Raw genomic sequence first — 21945 nt, 5'->3', positions numbered from 1 at the left:
TCGCACCTTACACACACATCTTGGCTGCACTCCATCTCTGCTAATCACAACTATGCACACTTTCGAATGGAATAATCAAGCAGATAAAAAGGGCTCCCAATCGGGCTGCTTCGCTTTTTGGTCTATTGGAAAAATTCAATTGGCGATGCATTGATAGAAACATTGTTAAGTTGACAGTAATATGTTCGATTCTCCGTAAATATATTTGTCATATTTTTGTTTGTTTTCAATTACGATATACAGACTATATCACGTACGCTTATTAAAAAAAAAAAAAAAAAGGCCCCGCTCACTGAAGGAGTTCAAACATCATGGACACCCTGCCGGTAAGGCCACTACATACACCGCACGCGAAACTATACCTAAGAAGATAGGCACATACACTATATATTACCTAATTATAATTTGTAAGTGCATGTCTGGGATATGTCTTGAATGAATTTTTAACATATTTGATTCTGGGACTATTGAACATCACGTAATTTTAGTTTTATTCTTCCTGAATGCTGGAAAATGAAGTTTCCTGCGTCGGCGTTTTACTTCTTCATTGTCAGCGGTTGAATTGGAATCTGTCGATAGCGTTTCATCGTCCATCGACATCACAGTCGGTAGTTCTTTGAGTGGCCTTTTCGCTAAGAGAGCACGATAGCCTGATTTCTCAGACATATCTAATGAGTTTTCCGAATATGAAGTCTTTGATAGGAATGATGAAGTTGTTTTATCGTCAACTATGGCCATGTTGGTTTCTTGACTATATGATCGAGTCATACCGGTCTTCTCTTTAATTGATGGTACCATAATACTTTCTTCATTGCTGTCACCAACCGTAAAATGAACGACTTCGGGCGGAGTATCCTTACCTGTTTCACCGCTAGACGAGTCAGGTGGTATAGATGATTCCTTCCAATTCATGTTCTCCAACATACCTGTGAATAATAATGCCATATGGCATAACTCATTAAAATCTAATTAATAAAAATAATACAATGTCAAAACAAAAGGAAACTGTAAATAATGCAAGTTCTTTAATATCGTCAATTTTAGTAATCTATTTTATAGTAAAGAGGTATTATATATATCAACAATCCATTTAATTTATCCATACAGTAATTGTATTTTATAAAAATAGTGTATATATATATATTATATACATTTTACGTTTATATAAATATATATTTATATTTATATATATGTATTTATATTTATATATATATATATCTATACATTAATAAATCAAATGTATAGTACAAGAATTAAACAGATAATATGATAAATGGTAGGAGAGTAAACATTTGGATAACTTGAATAACTTCAATACTAACAGTATTTATATTCTCCAAAATGATTAAAATATGATGTCTACAATACGCAATATATATACGTAAGTATCTGCATGTTGCATCAAAATTAATCAGTCTAAGTTTTCATGCATCTCCATGTCTATCTTACCTGCAGCACCAGGGGATGATGTTGTATATATTGAACTTGTCTCGTCATCTAAATCATCTTGACTACTGAGTCGACCTATAAATAATAAGTAATAAATAAGAATAACAATTTTTTAGATAAAAAATATGCGTATAACATATGTTGTCCATTAAATACCTCTTAATCCAAAACCTCGACCATTGGATGCTCCTCTGTACAACATAGTTTCTAAATAATTCAAACCATTGTTATTAACTATGTTGAAGCCACACAAAAGTTCAATTTGTTTCCAACGGTGAACACGTTCTTGCAATTCAACAGTAACTTCGTTTAATGCTGTCCTCGCTTCAACTATACTTTTATCAACTTCGTCTATGGACTTCCCATGAGTGGAAACAAATGCTCCAACTAAACTTGATCGTTTTTTTCGTAATTTTTCGCACTAATATTATACAATAAATATAATATATATTATCTATGTATAATTGACTTAAGGAAGACATTTAATAAACGACTTACTGCTTCTCGCGCTTGTTGCAATTGTTTCTCCGCCGATATTTTTTTCTTCATATATGCTTTATTTTCAATTTCGTGAGTCAATTGTAGCCAATGTTGAAGCCCAGCAGGTGGTGACCAACATCTATCTTCAAGTTCACCTTCCGCTCTTTGTAATTCTAATTTCAACATCTGCAAATGGACATTACGATATAAAAAAATTGAAAATTTAATATTAACATATCATAGATTAAAATTTATTATTATATTAACTTCTATTTCTGCTTTTAATTGCGATACTTCAACATCCGAATACGAAGTATGTAATCCCAGATTACCATCTTGTAAACGTTTTTCTAAATTCTTTTTTTCAGTAGCCGCAGATTCCTGTTCCATTTTTGCTTGTTCTAATTCTTTCTACAAATGTTACGATAATATTAGGAAAATAATTATTAGAATATAAATATATTATTGTAATTATATTAAAGTTTACTTGTAAATTTTCCAATGCAAGTTCTGCTTTGTGTAAACTTTCCATATCTTTCATCATTCTGTGCAAGTGTTTCTGTGAACTTTTTTTTTGTTGATATACATACCAACATCCAATTAGTGCTCCAAATAATAATATAACCAGTATTAAATCTTTGATTCCATGTCCGGTATCTGTTGACGTCATTATCGGAAAGAAATAAAATATAATTAATATTTATTTTAATATATATCTAAAACTATTTAATAATAATATTACCTTTGGGAGGACCAAAAAGTACAACATCCATTGCTTTAACAGCAATTTTTTGCTTGTGTATGGGATCTTTAATTCCCAAAAAATTACTAAGGTAGTGCCCATTGTTGACGGCCAATCTAATGATATCAAAAAAGGAAATATATATAATGTCTACAATAATATCAATGATACACATGCAATTATATTAATTTCGTTGTTGTTATGAGATTACAAAATATGTAAGTAAAATCAATGACATTCTAAAATGAATTATTATTAGTAATGTAATATATAATGAAACAATAAAGCGTATACTAATTTATCTATCTTTTTAAGGAAAACATAAACATTATGTATATATAGTCTTATAAATTCTATTAACTTCTACGGATATAAAATAAAAGACTAAATCTAACGATAACATATATTTCTACAAATTAAAAGTATAGGAGAATAGATAAAAATATCAAATAATTTCCTGATAAAAATATAATAAATTATATTTTGAACTTAAAAATAATTCTAAAATTGTAAGACTTTGAAATCTGTAATAAATTGAATCATGCGTAATACTTAAAATAAAATCTAATACTACTAAAAAAGATTATCTTTTATAAATCATAGGTTCTACCACGTATATATAATTAAAGACACGAAACAAGATAAGAATATTAAAATATATATATCTCTACTTCCTACACACTGATACTATTCTTACCATTGTCCTTTATTCGATATAATTATCAAATCTATTTAACTTATACAACAAATATTTGTCAACTAACGATTACGAATACTTGTTGCTTTATTATCCATTTGAGTCTCAAGGGTCTTTAGAAAAATCGTGTCAACAAATGCCATGCAAGGCAACAACGTATCAATTTTACATTGCGTATCAATTATGTGGCACTTTTTGACAAGAAATTTGAACAGCACAATCACGCTGCTTGGGACTCAAACGGTTATTCTTTAGAAACTTTTTATTACATTAATTGAAGAAGTTCGCATATCTTTCCTTCCAATACCCTTTGTCGTCCCTCTCTCGATGGAACAGTGTGGCTAATCGCTATCTTATAATATCAATTAAATGATGATACTGTTACATATATTTATCATTCGGTTGTATATATATATATATATATTCATCATTTTTGGTACATCAAATTTCTTGATTTTTAAATGAGTATATTTAATTTAGAAACTCTTATTTTACAAAAAAACTTATTTTGATATTTGCCTAATAATTTCTAATATGGTGCAGAGAGAGTACAACTTCATTTTATTGATCCTACGATATTTTCTTTTTCTACTACAAAATATTCCTCATTTTCTTATGCATGTATATATCTGTATGCATATAGTATACTTAAATATAAATTTTATCATTCTATCCTAATTTGATATACAAGAAAAATATTTTAAAAAACATCGTTTGCACGATATATCTCTTCAGATATATTTTGTCGTTTTCATTGAATTATAGATTCGTCGCTATAATTAACTTCGTTACATACCCCGATTACAAATGGCACAACCCATAGAGGAAGTCACTGTATTTTCCCATTTTCTCAACTTTCTTCATATTGCGATGCAGAGAACACCCGATCATATAAATTTGCCTCTTTGCCAGATCCATTAGTATTCCGTGGTACAGCCATGTATCCTTTTAGATATTATAAGCAAGACTGAGAGTGTGTCTCAGGAATGCGTCTAAAAACATCAAAAGACTGTGTCTAGGAAATATGTTGTGTTAAAAGAACATCGGCAAAAGAAGTATCGATGAATTGTTTTGAGAGACTTCCTTTCTTTACTATAATAATTAAGAAAGGAACTATTTCATTGAAAATACATGTACCATTTTTTATAAATAACATTCATTTAAACACAAAGGAGTGCGAGTGCAAATAAATTGTTTCTTGCTTTCTATATCCTTTACTCACCTCTCCCACTTTTTCTGTTATACGGCTAAGTTTTGCTTCATAACTATAGTACTAATCATGAATCCAATGCTATAAGCACATGATATTATTACTGATAAAATTAATAAAAGATATTTAAAAAAGACAAAAAAGAAAGAACGTGTCACAAAGAATGCAATGATGTTGTTTTACTTTTTCTCTTTCAATTATTTAGATTATTTATATTAAATAATAGTAATTTATCTTGTAAATTTAACTACTAATCGCTCTGTATGATTTATATGTTTTTTACCTATGCATAAACAATGCTTTTTAAAATTTGCAGATTACTCAAAGTTTAACCGAATATTCTGCACATATTATGTAACAGTATCACATATAAAAGTTTTTAGAGGAAAGATTGAAAATAGAAAAATTGTTTCTTTTTTTTTTTTTTTTTCATTATAGCCATATATTCCAAAGAAGAGCAGATTATTTATCCGCTACTATTCTATGGCTAAATAGATGGAAGAAAAGGTACGACAAACGCCAGTTGAACGTTTCTGGTTAAAAATTTGTTTAAATCCTAAAAAAAGGGAAAGTTTAACATGAAACTGTAATGCATTATCTTACACATCTATGATCAAATAATAAATATTGTGATGAATATTATTTTTATTGATATCTTTGTAATATTCATTGATTTAAAATTTTTTGTATAAATCTAATACATATAAATATTTATAAATTAGATTTCAAAGTCTTCAAATGTATCTTTCAAATAGGAATTACTTAATACATTATTTCTTAATATAATTGCAATCTTTAATCGTATTAAATAACGAAACGAGATAAGGCTAATAAAAGGAAGGAAAGCCATGAGTTAAAATAATAATTAAAATATGATTGATAATAATAGAATGATATAAAAAATGTGAAGAAACTACAATGATATTAAAACATTCGCTTCATGCCTAAGTTTTGATAACTCTGTCCAACGAAGAGAACATTTGGAAAGATGAGAATGATCAATCTTATTAACAAAATGATAAGCAGTAAAGTTCATTATGAAATATAGAATTTTTAAACATGTTTAATGCTTTTGTACGTAATTATACTACCTTGGCAGTGTAGCACCAGTCACACGATGTTGTATAAATGTTGGTACATACTGAGGAAGCTCAACAATTGTGGTCAACCATTCTATTGTTTGTTCTGTGGTCCAATTATAAACCTAATTAAAAAGTTTTTATTATAAACGTTATTATTACAAATATAATATGAATATTTGTCATCGAATAATATAAAACAAATTAATTAGCGTGTTATACCTCTGATTTTACCCATAACTCCCAAAGTTCATGTACACTGATATGCATATCATCATTACGATGAAAAGCTCTCTGTCTTCTTTCATAACCAGCTTCATATTGTAATTCTTCTCTTAAAAACTGTTAGTTTGAAATAAAAACATATTTACAAACATACTTTATAATTATGTATATTATTAAAAATTATATGTATTATTAAATTATGTATAAAAAATATGTATAAATAGAATAATGTTATCTTACATCATTTGATTCTGAAAGATCTATGTTTCCATTAGCATCGTCGTCTAACTGACTATGTAATAATTTAATTGCTTCTAAACCCTGTCGATCTTGAGTACTCATTTTCAAACAAGTTAGATCATCGTTGCAAGTATCAGTATCTGTAAGAAATGAAAAATAATCCTGTTAGTTATTTACTAATTTTAAAAAGATAAAATTTAAAGAAGCATGTAACATTAGCGGTTGGATAAGAAAATGAATGTATCTACAGCACAAAAATACTAATTAGTATTATGTAGCCGCTAAGTCAATTACAATTTGACAAGGTCATCAAGATATTATGATTCTACATACTTAATGATGTGCATCAATGACATAAATAGTAAATACCAAACAAAAAATAAGAAATATTCAATTATTCTTATGAGTATTGCACATATGAATATTTTTCAATATATACATATGTATATATATATATATATTTCTTAACAAAATTAATCTCCATATAAATAAAAAATATAATAAAAAATTTAAAGTACAATAGAATAGAATCTGTGTGATAGACATATATGCATCATATTATTATTCTTAGAGTTGTTTCTCTCGAATTTCTCAGATTTGCAGACGATTTAGCTGTTACTGAATCATTAAGTACATATATTTAAACATGAATAATTGGGAGAATGCCTAATCTAAAATACAACTAACATATATGCACACATATATTCTCTCATTACGTATGTAAAAAATTCCATGTTTTATAGATCATATAATTTACTTAAATTTGAAAATAAATTTCTTACAGGATACAAACTAATAATTTAAACATGTAGTGATATGTATCAAGGAGAATGTCTAACATTAGCATTGGTGTAAAAGGAAATGTTAAAAAGTAAATGAAAATGTTTGATAGTAAAAACAAGTAAGAAGAAACTTACTCGATTCGTGAAGTACCAATTGTGCCAAACCATCGGTAAGAGTTGTGGTAAAGGTTGGTGTTTTTGAGTGGGAGCTACTGGAAGCCCCAGTTTGAATGTGCGTACTTGAATCTAAAGCTCCGCCACTTGCCGATACAATATCACACCACCAATACAATAATTGAACACTAATCAGTACAATAACATCAGCGTCCACGACTCCTCGCATTTTAGGTTAACTTCGCTTAATATTATTATGAAATATCTCTATCTCACACCAACAAGCTTTATCTATCTACCTTTTGTATATAAATATCAAAACTTTATTAATCTCCCGTCTACCGTCTAATTCCGACGCGCTGTTGTCGTGAATGTGCTCAAAATTACAATTATCACAACCGGGATGTTGGCATCGTTCGTAACAGATGATGATGATGATGATGATGATGAAGATGAAAATGATTTATATGAATATGATGATGATGATGATGGTGATAGTGATGGTTTGTTGAATACGTTGCCACAAGTGTAATCGATTATACGTTATTAAACTAACTTCATCACAAGTGTGTAATAAATACCAATAGATATTTGTGTATATTTAAAAATCATTTCTCATTTAAGTACCCGTATATAATATTAATATTAGATTAATAATTAAGTATATACTGCTTGCGTGTCCCTGAATAAAATACTCTTTCTCAAGGCTATTGTACATACGTTCCTTCACTCATCACCACTACTATACCAAGATACACTTTTGAACTTGCGGATTGGTACCACATATGGCTACTTCAGTTAATCCCAACACTTGCTACTTTAGTAATTGCCAGTATTGTAATACCGATTGTTCCTTATGAAATATAAATATATATTCTAAGTTAGTTTCAGTTTGAATACAAACAATTATGGTTCAAATGACAAGACCCAGATCTGATTAAACGTTTATCTAAATTAATTGATAAGTATCAATCATTCTTTTTGTTCTATATTCTCTACATTTATCACTCAATTAAATTAACCAATTTAGATAAGTATAATGTGTTTTTAATACTAGAAAACTATCCACATTAGAAAATACTTTTAATAAGTTGCAATGTTTAACAGCGCCCTCTTTTCAATAATTGTTACCACGAAAGAAAATGCGCGCGAAATAAAGTGCATCATTAATTGTCTACGTATATTTTATTTACATCACGAAAACGATGTAATATATTACTCATCTCAATGAAATACTTATATAGATATATATATTTTATATTTTTTTTGTCTACTTCTATTATTATAATTTATTTATAAGTCATATGCACAAGGATTTTATTTGAACGCGTTTGATCATGTTTTGAAACTACTACACTAGTCAGTAATGCAATATAATAAAAACAAATATTACTATAATTTGAAATAGACTTTTTTTTAAAGTACACGTTCAAAATTAAAAATTCTCTTAAATAATTATATGACATGAGCGTTAGAGGTATAAAAAGGAAAAATTAATTAATTAAGTAAGTGAGTGTACATTTTGTAATTTGAATATATATATTTAATCTAATAAAGTTATAAATATTAAAAAAACATTATCTTATATATGAATTAATAACTCGTTCACATACTTTCTCGAGTTACTCTATAGCAAAGGTCATTTGGTGCAATAAAGTAAGTCATATTAATTGAATGCTCATCTGCCTTTTGATTTCCTTTATGGTATCTTAAGTAATGCGCATTAGTCTTATATGTCCTGTGCTTACCATTTAAATATTATTTATATTTGTATATAGAGCACATTACTTATTATATTATAAGCATACAAATTAATATTATATATTAATTGTTTAAATGTGAATTCAGTTCTTTTACATAAATATTTATATTTATATATATATATATATATGTATATGTATAATTAACACGTTCATCACCACATGTAAATCGAATGTGTTTTATCTGGGGCCCATAATTTATGCTCCCGCATAGCTCATCTACCACATCAGCAATGCATTCACTTATACTCATATCATTTGTTTTTCCAGTCAAACTCGAATTGACTTAAAAGCAATCTCTTTAATTCTTTGCAATTTTATCTTATTTTAGAACGTTATTTTGTATATTATATAGAACGTCAACAATCTGTTTGATACATCATCTTGTTTTAATATTTTTTTTTTGTAACAATATTATTTTACTTATATTTGTTAATTATTTAAGAAAACCTATTTAAATTGGATAAAGAAGTGTCACTCGAATTTTGGGTGACAGGGCCCCTACTAAAGCATAGCTGCCACCCAGATTTGGGTTTCATGGCGATGAACGTGTTAAATAAGATAATTACATCAAACGATCAGTCGATAAATAATTATCAATTAAAAATTTTATTGGTCATAAATAATAAGCATAAAGTTAACTTCAATTTTAACACTTATGAGATAAAACACACTTGATCGTAATAATAATAATAATAATTCACCCAGCAAAAAGAAATTTTGTCTTAACTTATAATAGTAATGTTGTAATTAATTGTGCCAAAAATTTTGTGATCATTCGTTGTATGAATTACGTTACATAACAATCCCCTTAATATAAGGAACACCACCATTCATAATACGTGTGCACTTCCTTGCTTTTATTTTCACTTAAGACCAAAGTTTGGACCTTTTATCTCAAAATGAGAGCGATATCTTTATTATCTTACGATGACATAATATATAAATGCAGTTAAGCTGTTTTATATCATAACAAAAAAATGTGTTGCAATGAAGTAATGATAATAATAGCATTATAATTGTATACGTAATTATACATTACAGGAAACGAAATCTTTCTATTTCATAGATATCAAATTTTTTCTCTTTTATAATAGCAATAATAATACATTTAAAAAATAAACAGAAAAAAGAAAGAAGTCATTAATTTAATTCTTAATATTCTTAGAATAAGAAGATGTAAAATTTTGCTAAGCATTAATTGTGTTAATATGTTACGAGATATGCTTGCAATTATAAAAAATGTTTATTCGCAAATGTGTACATACCGTCAAGTATTACTTTTACTTCCTCATTTATCTTTTTTTCTCACGCTCCATAGAAAACTACTCATTAGTGTCTTCTAGCCGGACAAATTCTACGATCTATTTAATTGTATTGCAAACTTCTCAAGATAGGAACTATATCTCTCGATAAGGACAAGTTGTCGTAACACTCTTCAGTATTAGAGTATATAATTATAAGCCTATCTACGTTTTGCTAAAGCTTCAATACACATTCAGTAGTTTCTTAACGTTTTAATAGGTGATAAAGATTATAATAAAAATTATAAATTGTCACATTAACTATGTAAAGTGTCACAAAATGTGTATAAATACAGTTCTTTTATGCATGTTTCAGAAATTGGGCGTTAGATGTCTTCTTACATATAAGCTACATACTTTTCATTTCTTTTCTTTTCTTTTCGTTTCGTTTTTTTTGTTTTCTTTTGTTTAATTTATTTTTACTTTGTTAGAGCAAGATGCAGCATTTTGTCTTTTTCTTACGTTCATCTCCGTCCACTTGATTTTCTTGCGCTTTACGAGCAGCTATTGCCCGCATTAAATCAAAAAATACCTGTAATAAACGAAAATAATATTCATATTTCATTAGATCATTCTTCGTAGATTACATATATATTAATACTGAAATCGAAATTATTAGAATTTTAGCGGAAAATATTAAAATATATGTACATATATTATATGTTATTATATTTTGATAACTTTGTATTCTTATATCTCTTATTATTTTTATACGATAGAATTATTTTCAATTCTATTATTGTTCTATAAAAAAAAAAAAAATAGGAATTTTCTTGCTCGCTAAATAAAATCATTTGTAATTAAAATTTGATGAAAAATATATATCAAGGAAATATATTGAATTATTAACAGTTTCTTAATCATCGACGAAAAATTGTTTATTTAAATAAATAAAGATATAGTACATGGATTTGTTTCATGCAATAAAAAATGTGACAGAAATTGGAAAGCATAAAAGCCATAGTCAATTCAACAGAGGGTATTAAAATATCGAACAACTAGTAAAACATTGTCAACTCGCAGAAAAATATATATTGTGAAATTAAAATATAAATGTAAATCGACTAAATTGCTTGAAATAAAAAATAAAAAATAAATATATATGTATATAATTATAGTAGAGTAAAAACTTAATGTATATTCTACATTATATTGCAAGTATACTTAAATATTTTTTCAAGCACATCAAATCTATGCCTCGTGAAATAAAACATAGAACTACAGGGGTTAGTGCAATAGCATGTCATCGTTTTATGTCAATTTATATTATAATAAAACTTATAAAAGCAAAGTGCACACATTCTACTTGATCTAATAATTAAAGGCCTTGCATGACATCAACGTGATTATATTTTTTTTATATCATATTTTCCATATATCATTTGAAAAGAAATGGCGGCATATATTGTTCAAAAATTACACACGTCTAACAAAAAACTTATTTTTTTTTTTATCTTTCTTTTACATTACTCTCTGCCATACAGATACATCATGAAATTATCTAATTTATCATTTTATTTTTACTTATATATGTAATCAAGTTTTTAACAGTTTTTTTTTTTTTTGGGGAGAATTAATTTACAAACATAACATATAAGAAAAAACAAAAGTTAATATTAACGTACAGAATAATAATAACATATTTAGAATATCATTTTTAATTATCATCCTTGATGTATCTCTTTTCCTTCCGAGATAAATCGTGCATGAGGGCACGTTTATAAATATCTTTTATATAAATTATCTATAATTTTGTTCATTCTGATTAGAATTTTGTTCAAACTTAAAAAAAAGCGCTGTGAAAAGAAATAGCAAACCTATAGAATAATGCACTTCTTTTTCTTCCGCTTGGCACGATCCTTTTCACGACCATTACTCGCCGACTTGTCTTCGATCTTGCGTGACCTTATTTCACGCATCAAGTCGAAAAACACCTGCAAATATGCAATGATGCTGTCTCAAAGCTTTAACGTTAATTCGATTATTATGTTTGAACTATAGGAGATATATGATGGAAATTACTTTAGTGCGTATAAGTATGATATTAAAGATTCTATTAAAAATACTACTATGTTTTGTTTTATCACAAATAAGCACTTACACAAACAAATAATACTAATAAATACATTCACAATACGTTCACAAATATACGTGATAATAGAAATATCAAATTTCAAGCAGTGTGCTTACATGCTTTTAATAATATATAAGATTTAAAAAATAATATATTAAATTAAATATTAAATAGACACCATAATAATATATTTTTCATTGTATTAGTATATACTTTTAATTATATTAATCATAAATATTGAAGGTGTCAGGCTTATCATATCTTTGCTATTTTTCTATTAAACGCGATGATTCGACGAGCATATATATCACCTAATCTAATAATGGGAAACGATGAATCATGGGCTACATGCCATTCCTCTGATGATATAAAGATAGCAATGACAAGTGTTATCAAAGATGAAATATTTGTATGTCATTGTACGTTACATGAAATAATCTATATATATGTCTTGGTTATTAATTGAAAGTAGTTTAGTAAGAGTGCTATATAGTTAAATGTAATTTGTTCTTTGCATATCTTATACAAAAAGTAAAATAAAAAAATAAAGTGTAGAAGCAATAAAAAAAGATTAATAAGATAAATTAACGATGCGATGCATTTAACTTGTTATTTCACTTAACCAACATCTTTAGTTATTAACAGACATTTTCCAGCGATTAGCTCAGGAATTTACTCCGGATTCTTTAGGAAGATTAAGATTCTATTATAATTCTGGATTTAGTCGGCATATGTTGCATACTACAAAAACACACCATACATACAATAGTAAATATATGCTACTAGGAGAAATATTAGTTGTCCGTAATATATGATTTTACCGTTGTGACGTACGTTATTGTATAGTAAGAATGTAGCAAATACCGATGGTATACAATATAATAAAATATGATATATGAAATGACATAAAGTATAAGAATAACTATCACAAATATATATTATAATTTGTGTACAAATTAATTTAAATTCTGCGAATGAAATTTTTGTTTCCATGAATTATTAAATTAAACTACGAGCATTAAATAGAATTAATGTATAATATGATTAACACCATAGTATAGCAAACAAAACAACATTCCATTAACACTTTACAGTGCTGTCCATCATTAATGCACACGCCCTTTAATCTGTTTTACTACTGTACTTTAATATTATTTTTCTCTAGGATACACACCACGAAGATTCATGAGTAGCGTTCTTTTGTATTTCGTATTAGCAACAAAAGTAAAGTTTCTAAACCGATAGCAAATTTATTAATATATTCAATTCCAATTTCCTTATGATTAATTAGGTCATAAACCTATTTTATGGTCAATTAAATGTTTCTGGAAATTGAAGGCACAAAAACAAAAGAATTATGTTCCCAAATACCCAAGAAATATATTAAATACAAAAAAGAAAGTTTAAAGGGCAGTAGAGCGTGCAGAATTAATGAACAGCACTATAATTTATGCATTAAAAGTTATACAATTATCCTATCAAAACTAAAATCTATAATCATTGTAATTTATCTCTGATTATTAAAATATTCAGACATCATAAATAATAGTTTTCATTTTCTTTTTTTTTTATTATCATCATATCGCAGTTGAATTTCAAACTGCATTTTCCTCTTATCCTTAATTCTTAATTAGAAATATAAGATATTTAAATAGGATCATAAATTCTTACCTTATCAACATTTTCCTTCGTTTTTGCACTTGTTTCTACATAAGGTACGCCCCACTGTTGTGATCGGTCTTGTGCCTCTGCTAAACTGACTTTCCTTTTCTCTTGCAGGTCACTTTTATTTCCCACTAATAAAAATGGAATGTTCTCGTCATTTTTTACTCTGAGAATCTGTTCTCTATGAAACAAGAAAAGTTTATCTATCAAATTTTATACCAGCTAATACTAAACATTTAATCGTTATTCATAAAATTTGATAGCATTCTTATAAACGTATTATCATTGAAATATAAACAGGGACGTAACAAACGTACATAAATATCTTTAGATTCGTATTATTTATGCTGAGACGTAGGAAAAACCTTAATTAAATTATTCATTTTCTACCTAAACTCCTGTGTAGCTTGAAAACTGTCATCTTCAGTTATAGAAAATACACAGAGAAATCCTTCTCCGCTGCGAAAATAATTATCTCGAATAGCTGCATAATCTTCTTGTCCTGCAGTATCTAAGATATCTATTTGTACTTCTTCTCCGTCTAATACAACCTTTTTTCTATAGGAATCTGCCTTTGTAGGTTCATAATCTTCAACAAACTAATTTCAATATTTAATATCGTTGTCAATTACTACCAATAACCAATTACTACCAAATCAATTTGTTTATATTCGAGGAAAGCGATATTTATAAATCTAGGTTTAAGCGTATATCTTCAAAATAAATTTACAGAGTATTAAATTAATATAAATTTGTTGGTATACCTCGTCATACATAAATTGTAAAGTTAGAGCAGATTTTCCAACGCCTCCGCTTCCAACCATAATAACTTTATGCATAGCTTGAGTAGCTCCAGGCTTTTTTGACATCGTCGATGAGTTAATCTTTAATTATTTATAAATTAAAGTGTATCTAAAAAAAGAACATTGATATTTAATCGACGTATACTATTGAGAAATAAATAATCTTGAAGTTAATCTTATTAGTAATTAAAAATTCAAACATATTCTACTTACATTCAATAACTTATCTAAATATTTCTTAATAATATCATACTATGATATATAACCAATTAAATATAATTGTAAATCAATGAATCTAAATGTATAACCATGGATGATTCACGTTTGAATAAATCGAAATTTACGCTAAGAAGCTAAAAGTGAAACGCCAGCAACGAAAGGCGGTGCCACACTACTCTCTATGATCGTAGGTTGAAAGGAACAGGAAGTATGTTTTTATATACGCTTATTATTCTTTCTTTCTTTCTCTTTCTATATTTTTCACTTTTTTTTCCTTTCATTTTCTTTTTTTATTTCCTATCAAATACCGGTTGAGTAACCTAACTTTTGAACATTACATTTATTATTAAAATATTTAATAAAAAAAACTAATTACCTTTAGATCAATTGGACCTTAAGAATATCAACTTATTATCTGATTTAACTTGTCAGTCGATAATTTACTAGCTTATGTGATACGTTACACTGTTAACTGTCAGAGAAAAATCTTACATTATCGTCCACGAAGTAGTCACATAACTGTATATTCACTGACTGAATGCAACAGTTATTGTTTTACATACATATATACATACGTAATAAGTTCTCACGGTGAAAAAAAGTTATCTTAAATCTAGATTATCATTATTAACGATTTCTTCTGATTGAACATTCTATTTTTTTCGGTAAAAATTATACTATTATGAATAACATTGTAAACAATAATATTGTTTTGAAAAAAAATTATCAAATACTTAGGGAAATATCCGTCAGAATTCGTAGCGGACGTGTATTTTATTTCGATTATGCATGCGACGTGTTACCATAATAGATGGCACTTTAAACAATTGACGCTAGTGTCATCTATGTTGAACGCGTCAACTACGAAATAGGCGGGACATTGATATCGATTCAATTTGATATTGGAAATCTCAATTACTAGTAACACTTTCGAAAGAAATAACAATTAATATTACATTTAAATTAAATTCTAAAAGATATTACACATTCATAAAACATTCTTTTAAATTACGAAAGAATTAAAAAACGAATCAATATCGATAATCGGTCGATAATGAAAACTCGATTTAGTGCAAACTTCGTGCGATTTGAAATGGTTAAATGATTTTTTCGTTGAATACAACAAATAATTAGGGAATAAAATATATTAGAGAAAATGAATTAATACAATTTATCGATGTTTATAGAGAACGTTTGAATGAAAAAAATATCTATTAAATATAAAATCGTAATGTATGATAGAAAATGAACGCTTGCGCGCAACTTGTTTCGCGATATTTGGAGCGACCTCGCGTGTCGCCTCTGGGTTCTTCAATTGTTGTTCCGTGACGCGAGGACGGTTCGATCGTACCGAACCTTTCTGCGATTGATTTTTGCTCGTTCGTTTCAATAGCTTTTTGTATCGTACAAAAATAGGGAAAGAAAAGTCGTCGATTAAGAATAATAATAATAATAACAATAATAATAATAATAATTAGAAAAAAAAAAATAGAAAAAGAGTTGACAAGTAACGGGTAAAGAACGAGAACGAGAACAAGAAGAAAAAGAACAAGGACGGGAAGTTTTTCTCAACAATTGACATAATAATGTTCGCGTTAATATTTCTTTATTTCGATCTGCGTGAGATATGGCGGTGTTTAAATATATCAAATAATTTGGAAGAGTATTAGCGATATGAAAGCTACGATTTTGTACGATGGCGTTGGTAGATATGACATTTAGCCGGGTTTTCTCCGGTTTAACATACAAATCATCTTTTGAATCTCCTCTTATAAATATATATATACATATATAATGCATACATACACACACACGCTCATACATATACATACATACATACATTGAGATATATTCATACATATGTGTATATATATATTTAAGGAGACATAATAAGAAGAGGTGAACATCGTATAGAAACTAGAAGAAGAAATATAAAATAATAATAATAATAATAATAATAATAATAATAATAACAATAATAATAATAATACTAATACTAAACTAAAGTATTATTCCTTGATTAATTCGCATGAAACCGGACGGCTGATTAATGTGTTAGTTGTGATGGGAGTGCCTGCGCGGGGAGCACTTGCGGCAATCATAGCCTTTACTGCGTTTGCCGTTTATCTAAATAGTCTAAGTTGCGATTTCGTCTTTGACGATATTTCGGCGATCAAGGATAATCGAGATTTAAGGCCGCATACACCCCTGAAGAATGTATTTTACAACGATTTCTGGGGAACCCCCATGCACAAGGTGAGATATCATCAGTGGAAGATCATTCAATGGACGCGCACCAGCCCCCCCCCTGGCGTCTTTCTCTCTCTCTCTCTCTCTCTCTCTCTCTCTCTCTCTCTCTCTCTCTCTCTCTCTCTCTCTCTTTTCTGTGTGTGCGTGTGTGTGTTCTCTGTATTGATCCGCAAGCGTCCGTTCATTTCATTGCAATCCAAATGTGTAATTTGGAAAGCAACTTTTCTGAATGATTTTCTTAATTCCTTTTATTTTAGATTATTTTTTCATACCACACAAAATATGTCACGTATGAAATTTAAAAATCTTAACTATGACCCATGTTCTATATGAATTATAACATTTTTTTATGCTTATTGTTGCATAAACTATGTATTCGTTTAATTTTTTTTTTTAGTAAATATTTTTTTTATGATTAAGAATTCAAAACAATGGTTATTGTTTTGTTTATGAATATACGGGGTGTCCATGTAATTGATGCATGCTTTTGATTCAGTTTTAGCTTGACAAATTTTACTATTTTATTTTTTGATATTTCTGAGAGCATTTTTGTGCTTCTTTTAATATGTTTACTAATATTGTCAGTACGATGATATTTCTTGTATCGGTTCTATTTTTATGCTCATTGAACAAGATTTTTAATTTCTAGGGTTGCAAGCTCTATCAAGTGCACATGTACTGGAGAAATTTTCAAACTGATTTTTTTTAAAAACAAAGCTTTGTATGGACATATTTTATTTTAAATTTTGACTAAGTTTTTCATGTAGAATTATTCTTTGCTTGCTTGTATCATCGGTTACAGGATACCCTATATATCATGAATATATATTTTTGATTTATTTAATAGTATATTCATTTTTAGGAACAATCACACAAGTCATACAGACCACTTTGCGTTCTCACATTCCGGTGGAATTACCTGATTCACCAGCTTGATCCTATGGGATATCACCTGCTTAATGTCATTCTACATGTTGGAGTATGTCTACTATACTTCAGGTTTGTTTATAATTTTATTCGCGCGATATACTTTAAAGATATATTATGTATTTAAAAATGATTTATTGCAATATTGCTTTAATGACATTAATTTTCATTCGCAGAATCTGTTTGATGTTTTTATCCGACTTGGGAAGTCTTGTATCTTCCTTACTGTTTGCTGTACATCCAATACATACAGAAGCCGTAAGTTATATGAAATATTAGATATTTTATTCAAATGATAAAGATTTAATCTACTTATTGTTTTCATCAGGTTACAGGAGTGGTCGGAAGAGCTGAAACTCTGTCTTCACTATTTTATCTGGCAGCTTTAATCACATATACTAAGTGTTGCAAAAGTAAAAAATCTACAGGTAAACAAAATATATTTAATATAAGACAGAGTAATTATATGTGTAGAATATTATACTTCAACGATTTGATTTTTGCAGGATGGAAATCACTGATATTATCTATGTTTTTTGTATTTACTGCTATGTTATGTAAGGAACAAGGAATAACAGCCACAGCTGTGTGTGTCTTATATGAAATTTTTGTTGTACAAAAGGTAAAGTAGAATACATTTGTAATTACTTCGCTCAAATGGATGGATTCATTAATTACTTTATTATCAGGTTAAGGCATCGGATATTTGTTTAGCAATAAAATATGCATTCGATGGTAAAAAACTATCGCCAACATGGTCCAGCGAAGGTACAAAGCGTTTAACAGCTCTCACTGCTGTTACATTTAGCTTATTGATTTTACGGTTACACGTAATGGGTTCCAAATTACCTGTTTTTACCAGGTAAGCTCAAGTATTCATTTACATCGGTTAATATCATAGTATCATTGATAAACACGATATTGATCATTATTTCAATATTGCAAAATGTATTCTATTAATTTTGTAGATTTGACAATCCAGCATCGGTTGCTGCAACACCTACAAGGCAACTTACCTACAATTATCTCGCAGCAGTTAATTTAAGATTACTTTTTCTTCCAAGCGATTTATGTTGTGATTGGACAATGGGAACGATACCATTGGTAGAAAGCTTTACGGATATTCGTAATCTCGCAACTATAGCCGCGCATGGTACCATCTTAGGATTATTGGCGACAGCCACTTTAACGCGAAATAGACAGACATCTGTTATTCTTATAATGGTAATATTTAGAAACATGAAAAATAATAAACATTTCGGTTTAAGCATTTCACGTTAGTTTATTTGATAATTCTATATTTTCAGAGTTTAGCAATGATGATTTTACCATTTTTACCTGCGTCAAATCTTTTCTTCCCTGTCGGATTTGTCATTGCTGAAAGAGTTTTGTATGCTCCTTCAATGGGTTTTTGTATGCTCGTTGGATACGGATGGAGTATTTTATCTATGAGAAAGTAATATTCTCTCTTTATAAAAATTCATTAAATCTGTTATAAATAATTTTTAATATCTATATGTTGTTTTTTTTAGATTTAAAAAACTGACATTATTTCTATTAATAACACTTTTGGCCGCTCATTCAACAAAAACATTTATGAGGAATTACGATTGGTTGGATGAATATTCTATATTCATGTCTGGTTTAAAAGTTAATGATCGGAATGCTAAGTTATTTAATAATGTGGGTCATGCATTGGAAGATCAAGGTCGATTTAAAGAAGCTCTTAATTTCTTTAATATGGCTGTACAAGTTCAAGGTGACGATATCGGTGCTCATATTAATGTCGGTCGCACATATAAGCATCTTAAAATGTTTAAGGAAGCAGAAGATGCTTACTTGAAGGTAATAATTCATTTGCACATTATATCATTTCTTATTTTGAAATGATTTATTAATTATTTTTAAATGTATTCCTTAGGCAAAATCATTATTACCGAAAGTAAAGCCAGGTGAATCTTATCAAGCACGTATAGCACCTAATTATTTAAATGTCTTTGTCAATCTGGCTAATTTGATAGCCAAAAATGCTACGAGATTAGAAGAGGCTGATTTATTATATCGTCAAGCTATCAGCATGCGTGCTGATTATACTCAAGCCTATATTAATCGTGGCGATGTTTTAATTAAACTTAATCGTACAAAAGAAGCTCAGGAGGTCTATGAACGAGCATTATTTTACGACAGTAATAACCCGGATATTTACTATAACGTAAATACTATCAACTTTTCACAATATGGACCAGATATATTTTATTCTATATATACTTATAGTTTTATTATGATTTATTTTCATTTCTAGCTTGGAGTTGTCTTCTTGGAACAAGGAAAAGCGTCGCAAGCTTTAGCCTATCTCGACAAAGCTCTCGAATTTGATCCAGAGCATGAGCAAGCATTGTTACATTCAGCTATATTACTTCATGAATTAGGACGTGCTGAATTACGCAAAGTAGCACGAGAAAGACTTTTAAAATTACTGAGAAAAGTAAGTTCGTAATAAATATTATAATTTATTATTTTTTAGAAACTTTTTTAGAAAGAGATACAAAATATTATATCCTATCGAATTTTTATTTAGGATTCGAACAATGAACGTGTTCATTTTAATCTTGGAATGTTAGCCATGGACGATCACGATAGTGGCAGTGCCGAACGTTGGTTTCGAAATGCTGTAGCTTTGAAAGAAGATTTTCGATCGGCTCTTTTCAATTTGGCTTTATTATTAGCAGACGAGCAACGTCCACTCGAAGCAGTACCGTTTTTAAACCAATTAGTTAGGTTCCATCCGGATCACGTTAAAGGCCTAATTTTATTAGGAGATATTTATATCAATAACATCAAAGACTTGGATGCTGCTGAAAATGTAATGAAACAATTCATTTTATCTATAATACATTTATTATTGAATCGATCATTGTTAATAGCATATCATTATAAATATGCTTTTTTAGTGTTATCACAGAATATTACAAATGGATCCAACGAATATTCAAGGATTACATAATTTGTGTGTAGTAATGGTAGAACGTGGTAAATTGGGATTAGCAGCACAATGTTTGGAACGTGCCGCAAGATTGGCTCCTCATCAAGAATATGTGCACAGACATCTTGCTATTGTAAAAGCTCGCATTAATCGTTTGCCACGCGAGCAACGGGATACTGAAATATTCGACGATTCATTCTGGACTAGTAACGGTCAAGACAGAAGTTACAATAATGATTTATCAAACAACCAGTTCTTGGGGAAAACAGATACTATTTTTGCCAATCATGCAATAGTTCACAATCATATAGGAAATAAACCAAGCAATACTGATCCTTTGAAAAATCATATTGTAAATCTCGATGATCCGACTAAATCTGTTCAAGTATTGAATGGCATTTCGGAAAACGCAAGGAATAAAGATAGTAAACAACAACAACAAAAGGTAGTAGAATCAACTAATATTATAGAACCTACTACAAACGAGGTGTTCAATCAGATCATAAGCAGAGACGTCACGGAATTGGATATTGCTCCGAAACTTGAAATAATGAATGCTAATCAATTCAACCTGAATGCATCATTGCTCTCTGGCACCAAGCATACAGGTACCTTACAACAAACGGAAAACAGTACGCTGTCATAGTATAAATGTTAACCCGCCGACTATACAGATAAAATACACATGGAGAAGGATTATGATGGTATAGCCATATAGAGCTAACATGTGAATATAAAATAAATACAGAGTATTGTTTTATATGCTGTATAAATAGGATGTTTTATAAAATATATTTAAAAAAAAAAAAAGGTGACGTTTACTTATTTCATCACATTTTCTTTTTTATATTCACTTTCTTGGTAGTATTCTATAATATATTTATTGTAGTACATTTATCCTACAAAATGATTATAATTAGAATTTTAAGAATGTTATTAGAA

At 28.6% G+C, this 21945-nt stretch overlaps 3 protein-coding genes across 9 annotated transcripts; 1 reads left to right on the top strand and 2 right to left on the bottom strand.

The window, feature by feature from the left end:
- Positions 1-219: 219 nt before the first annotated feature.
- Positions 220-8080, bottom strand: LOC106787034 (stromal interaction molecule homolog). Of its 2 annotated transcripts, none has more exons than XM_014749038.1 (12): positions 7688-8080; positions 7040-7317; positions 6123-6262; positions 5880-5999; positions 5670-5782; positions 2672-2787; positions 2417-2586; positions 2197-2340; positions 1948-2115; positions 1606-1870; positions 1450-1524; positions 220-926 (listed from the first exon to the last, which is right to left on the bottom strand). In XM_014749038.1, exons 2-12 carry the CDS (start codon positions 7245-7247, stop codon positions 475-477), a joined length of 1971 nt encoding a protein of 656 aa, XP_014604524.1. In that variant the 5' UTR covers positions 7248-7317; positions 7688-8080; the 3' UTR covers positions 220-474. The 2 variants fall into 2 exon arrangements, with proteins under 2 accessions (XP_014604524.1, XP_014604525.1); XM_014749039.1 differs by having other exon boundaries at positions 7739-8080.
- Positions 8081-9370: 1290 nt separating this feature from the next.
- Positions 9371-15433, bottom strand: LOC106787045 (ras-related protein Ral-a). 5 transcript variants are annotated; one of them, XM_014749049.1, is made up of 6 exons: positions 15220-15348; positions 14586-14733; positions 14212-14420; positions 13828-14002; positions 11900-12016; positions 9371-10614 (listed from the first exon to the last, which is right to left on the bottom strand). In XM_014749049.1, exons 2-5 carry the CDS (start codon positions 14688-14690, stop codon positions 11900-11902), a joined length of 606 nt encoding a protein of 201 aa, XP_014604535.1. In that variant the 5' UTR covers positions 14691-14733; positions 15220-15348; the 3' UTR covers positions 9371-10614. The 5 variants fall into 5 exon arrangements, with proteins under 5 accessions (XP_014604535.1, XP_014604540.1, XP_014604536.1 ...); XM_014749050.1 differs by lacking the exon at positions 9371-10614 and adding an exon at positions 11770-11826; XM_014749051.1 differs by lacking the exon at positions 9371-10614 and adding an exon at positions 15419-15433 and having other exon boundaries at positions 15220-15315.
- A 713-nt stretch (positions 15434-16146) lies between these two features.
- LOC106787040 (transmembrane and TPR repeat-containing protein CG4050-like) lies at positions 16147-21814 on the top strand. 2 transcript variants are annotated; one of them, XM_014749044.1, is made up of 14 exons: positions 16147-16548; positions 16903-17099; positions 17956-18092; positions 18197-18278; positions 18349-18448; positions 18527-18642; positions 18710-18882; positions 18989-19244; positions 19328-19476; positions 19553-19865; positions 19942-20232; positions 20323-20505; positions 20599-20883; positions 20972-21814. In XM_014749044.1, the coding sequence occupies exons 1-14, from the start codon at positions 16518-16520 to the stop codon at positions 21647-21649; spliced, it is 2991 nt and encodes a 996-aa protein (XP_014604530.1). In that variant the 5' UTR covers positions 16147-16517; the 3' UTR covers positions 21650-21814. The 2 variants fall into 2 exon arrangements, with proteins under 2 accessions (XP_014604530.1, XP_014604531.1); XM_014749045.1 differs by having other exon boundaries at positions 16725-17099.
- The last annotated feature ends 131 nt before the right edge of the window (positions 21815-21945 follow it).

Source organism: Polistes canadensis, unplaced genomic scaffold, assembly GCF_001313835.1.
Source record: "Polistes canadensis isolate GaletaPanama2010 unplaced genomic scaffold, ASM131383v1 scaffold_90, whole genome shotgun sequence".
NCBI classification, from domain to species: domain Eukaryota; kingdom Metazoa; phylum Arthropoda; class Insecta; order Hymenoptera; family Vespidae; genus Polistes; species Polistes canadensis.
This window is presented reverse-complemented; position numbering and strand designations above follow the sequence as displayed.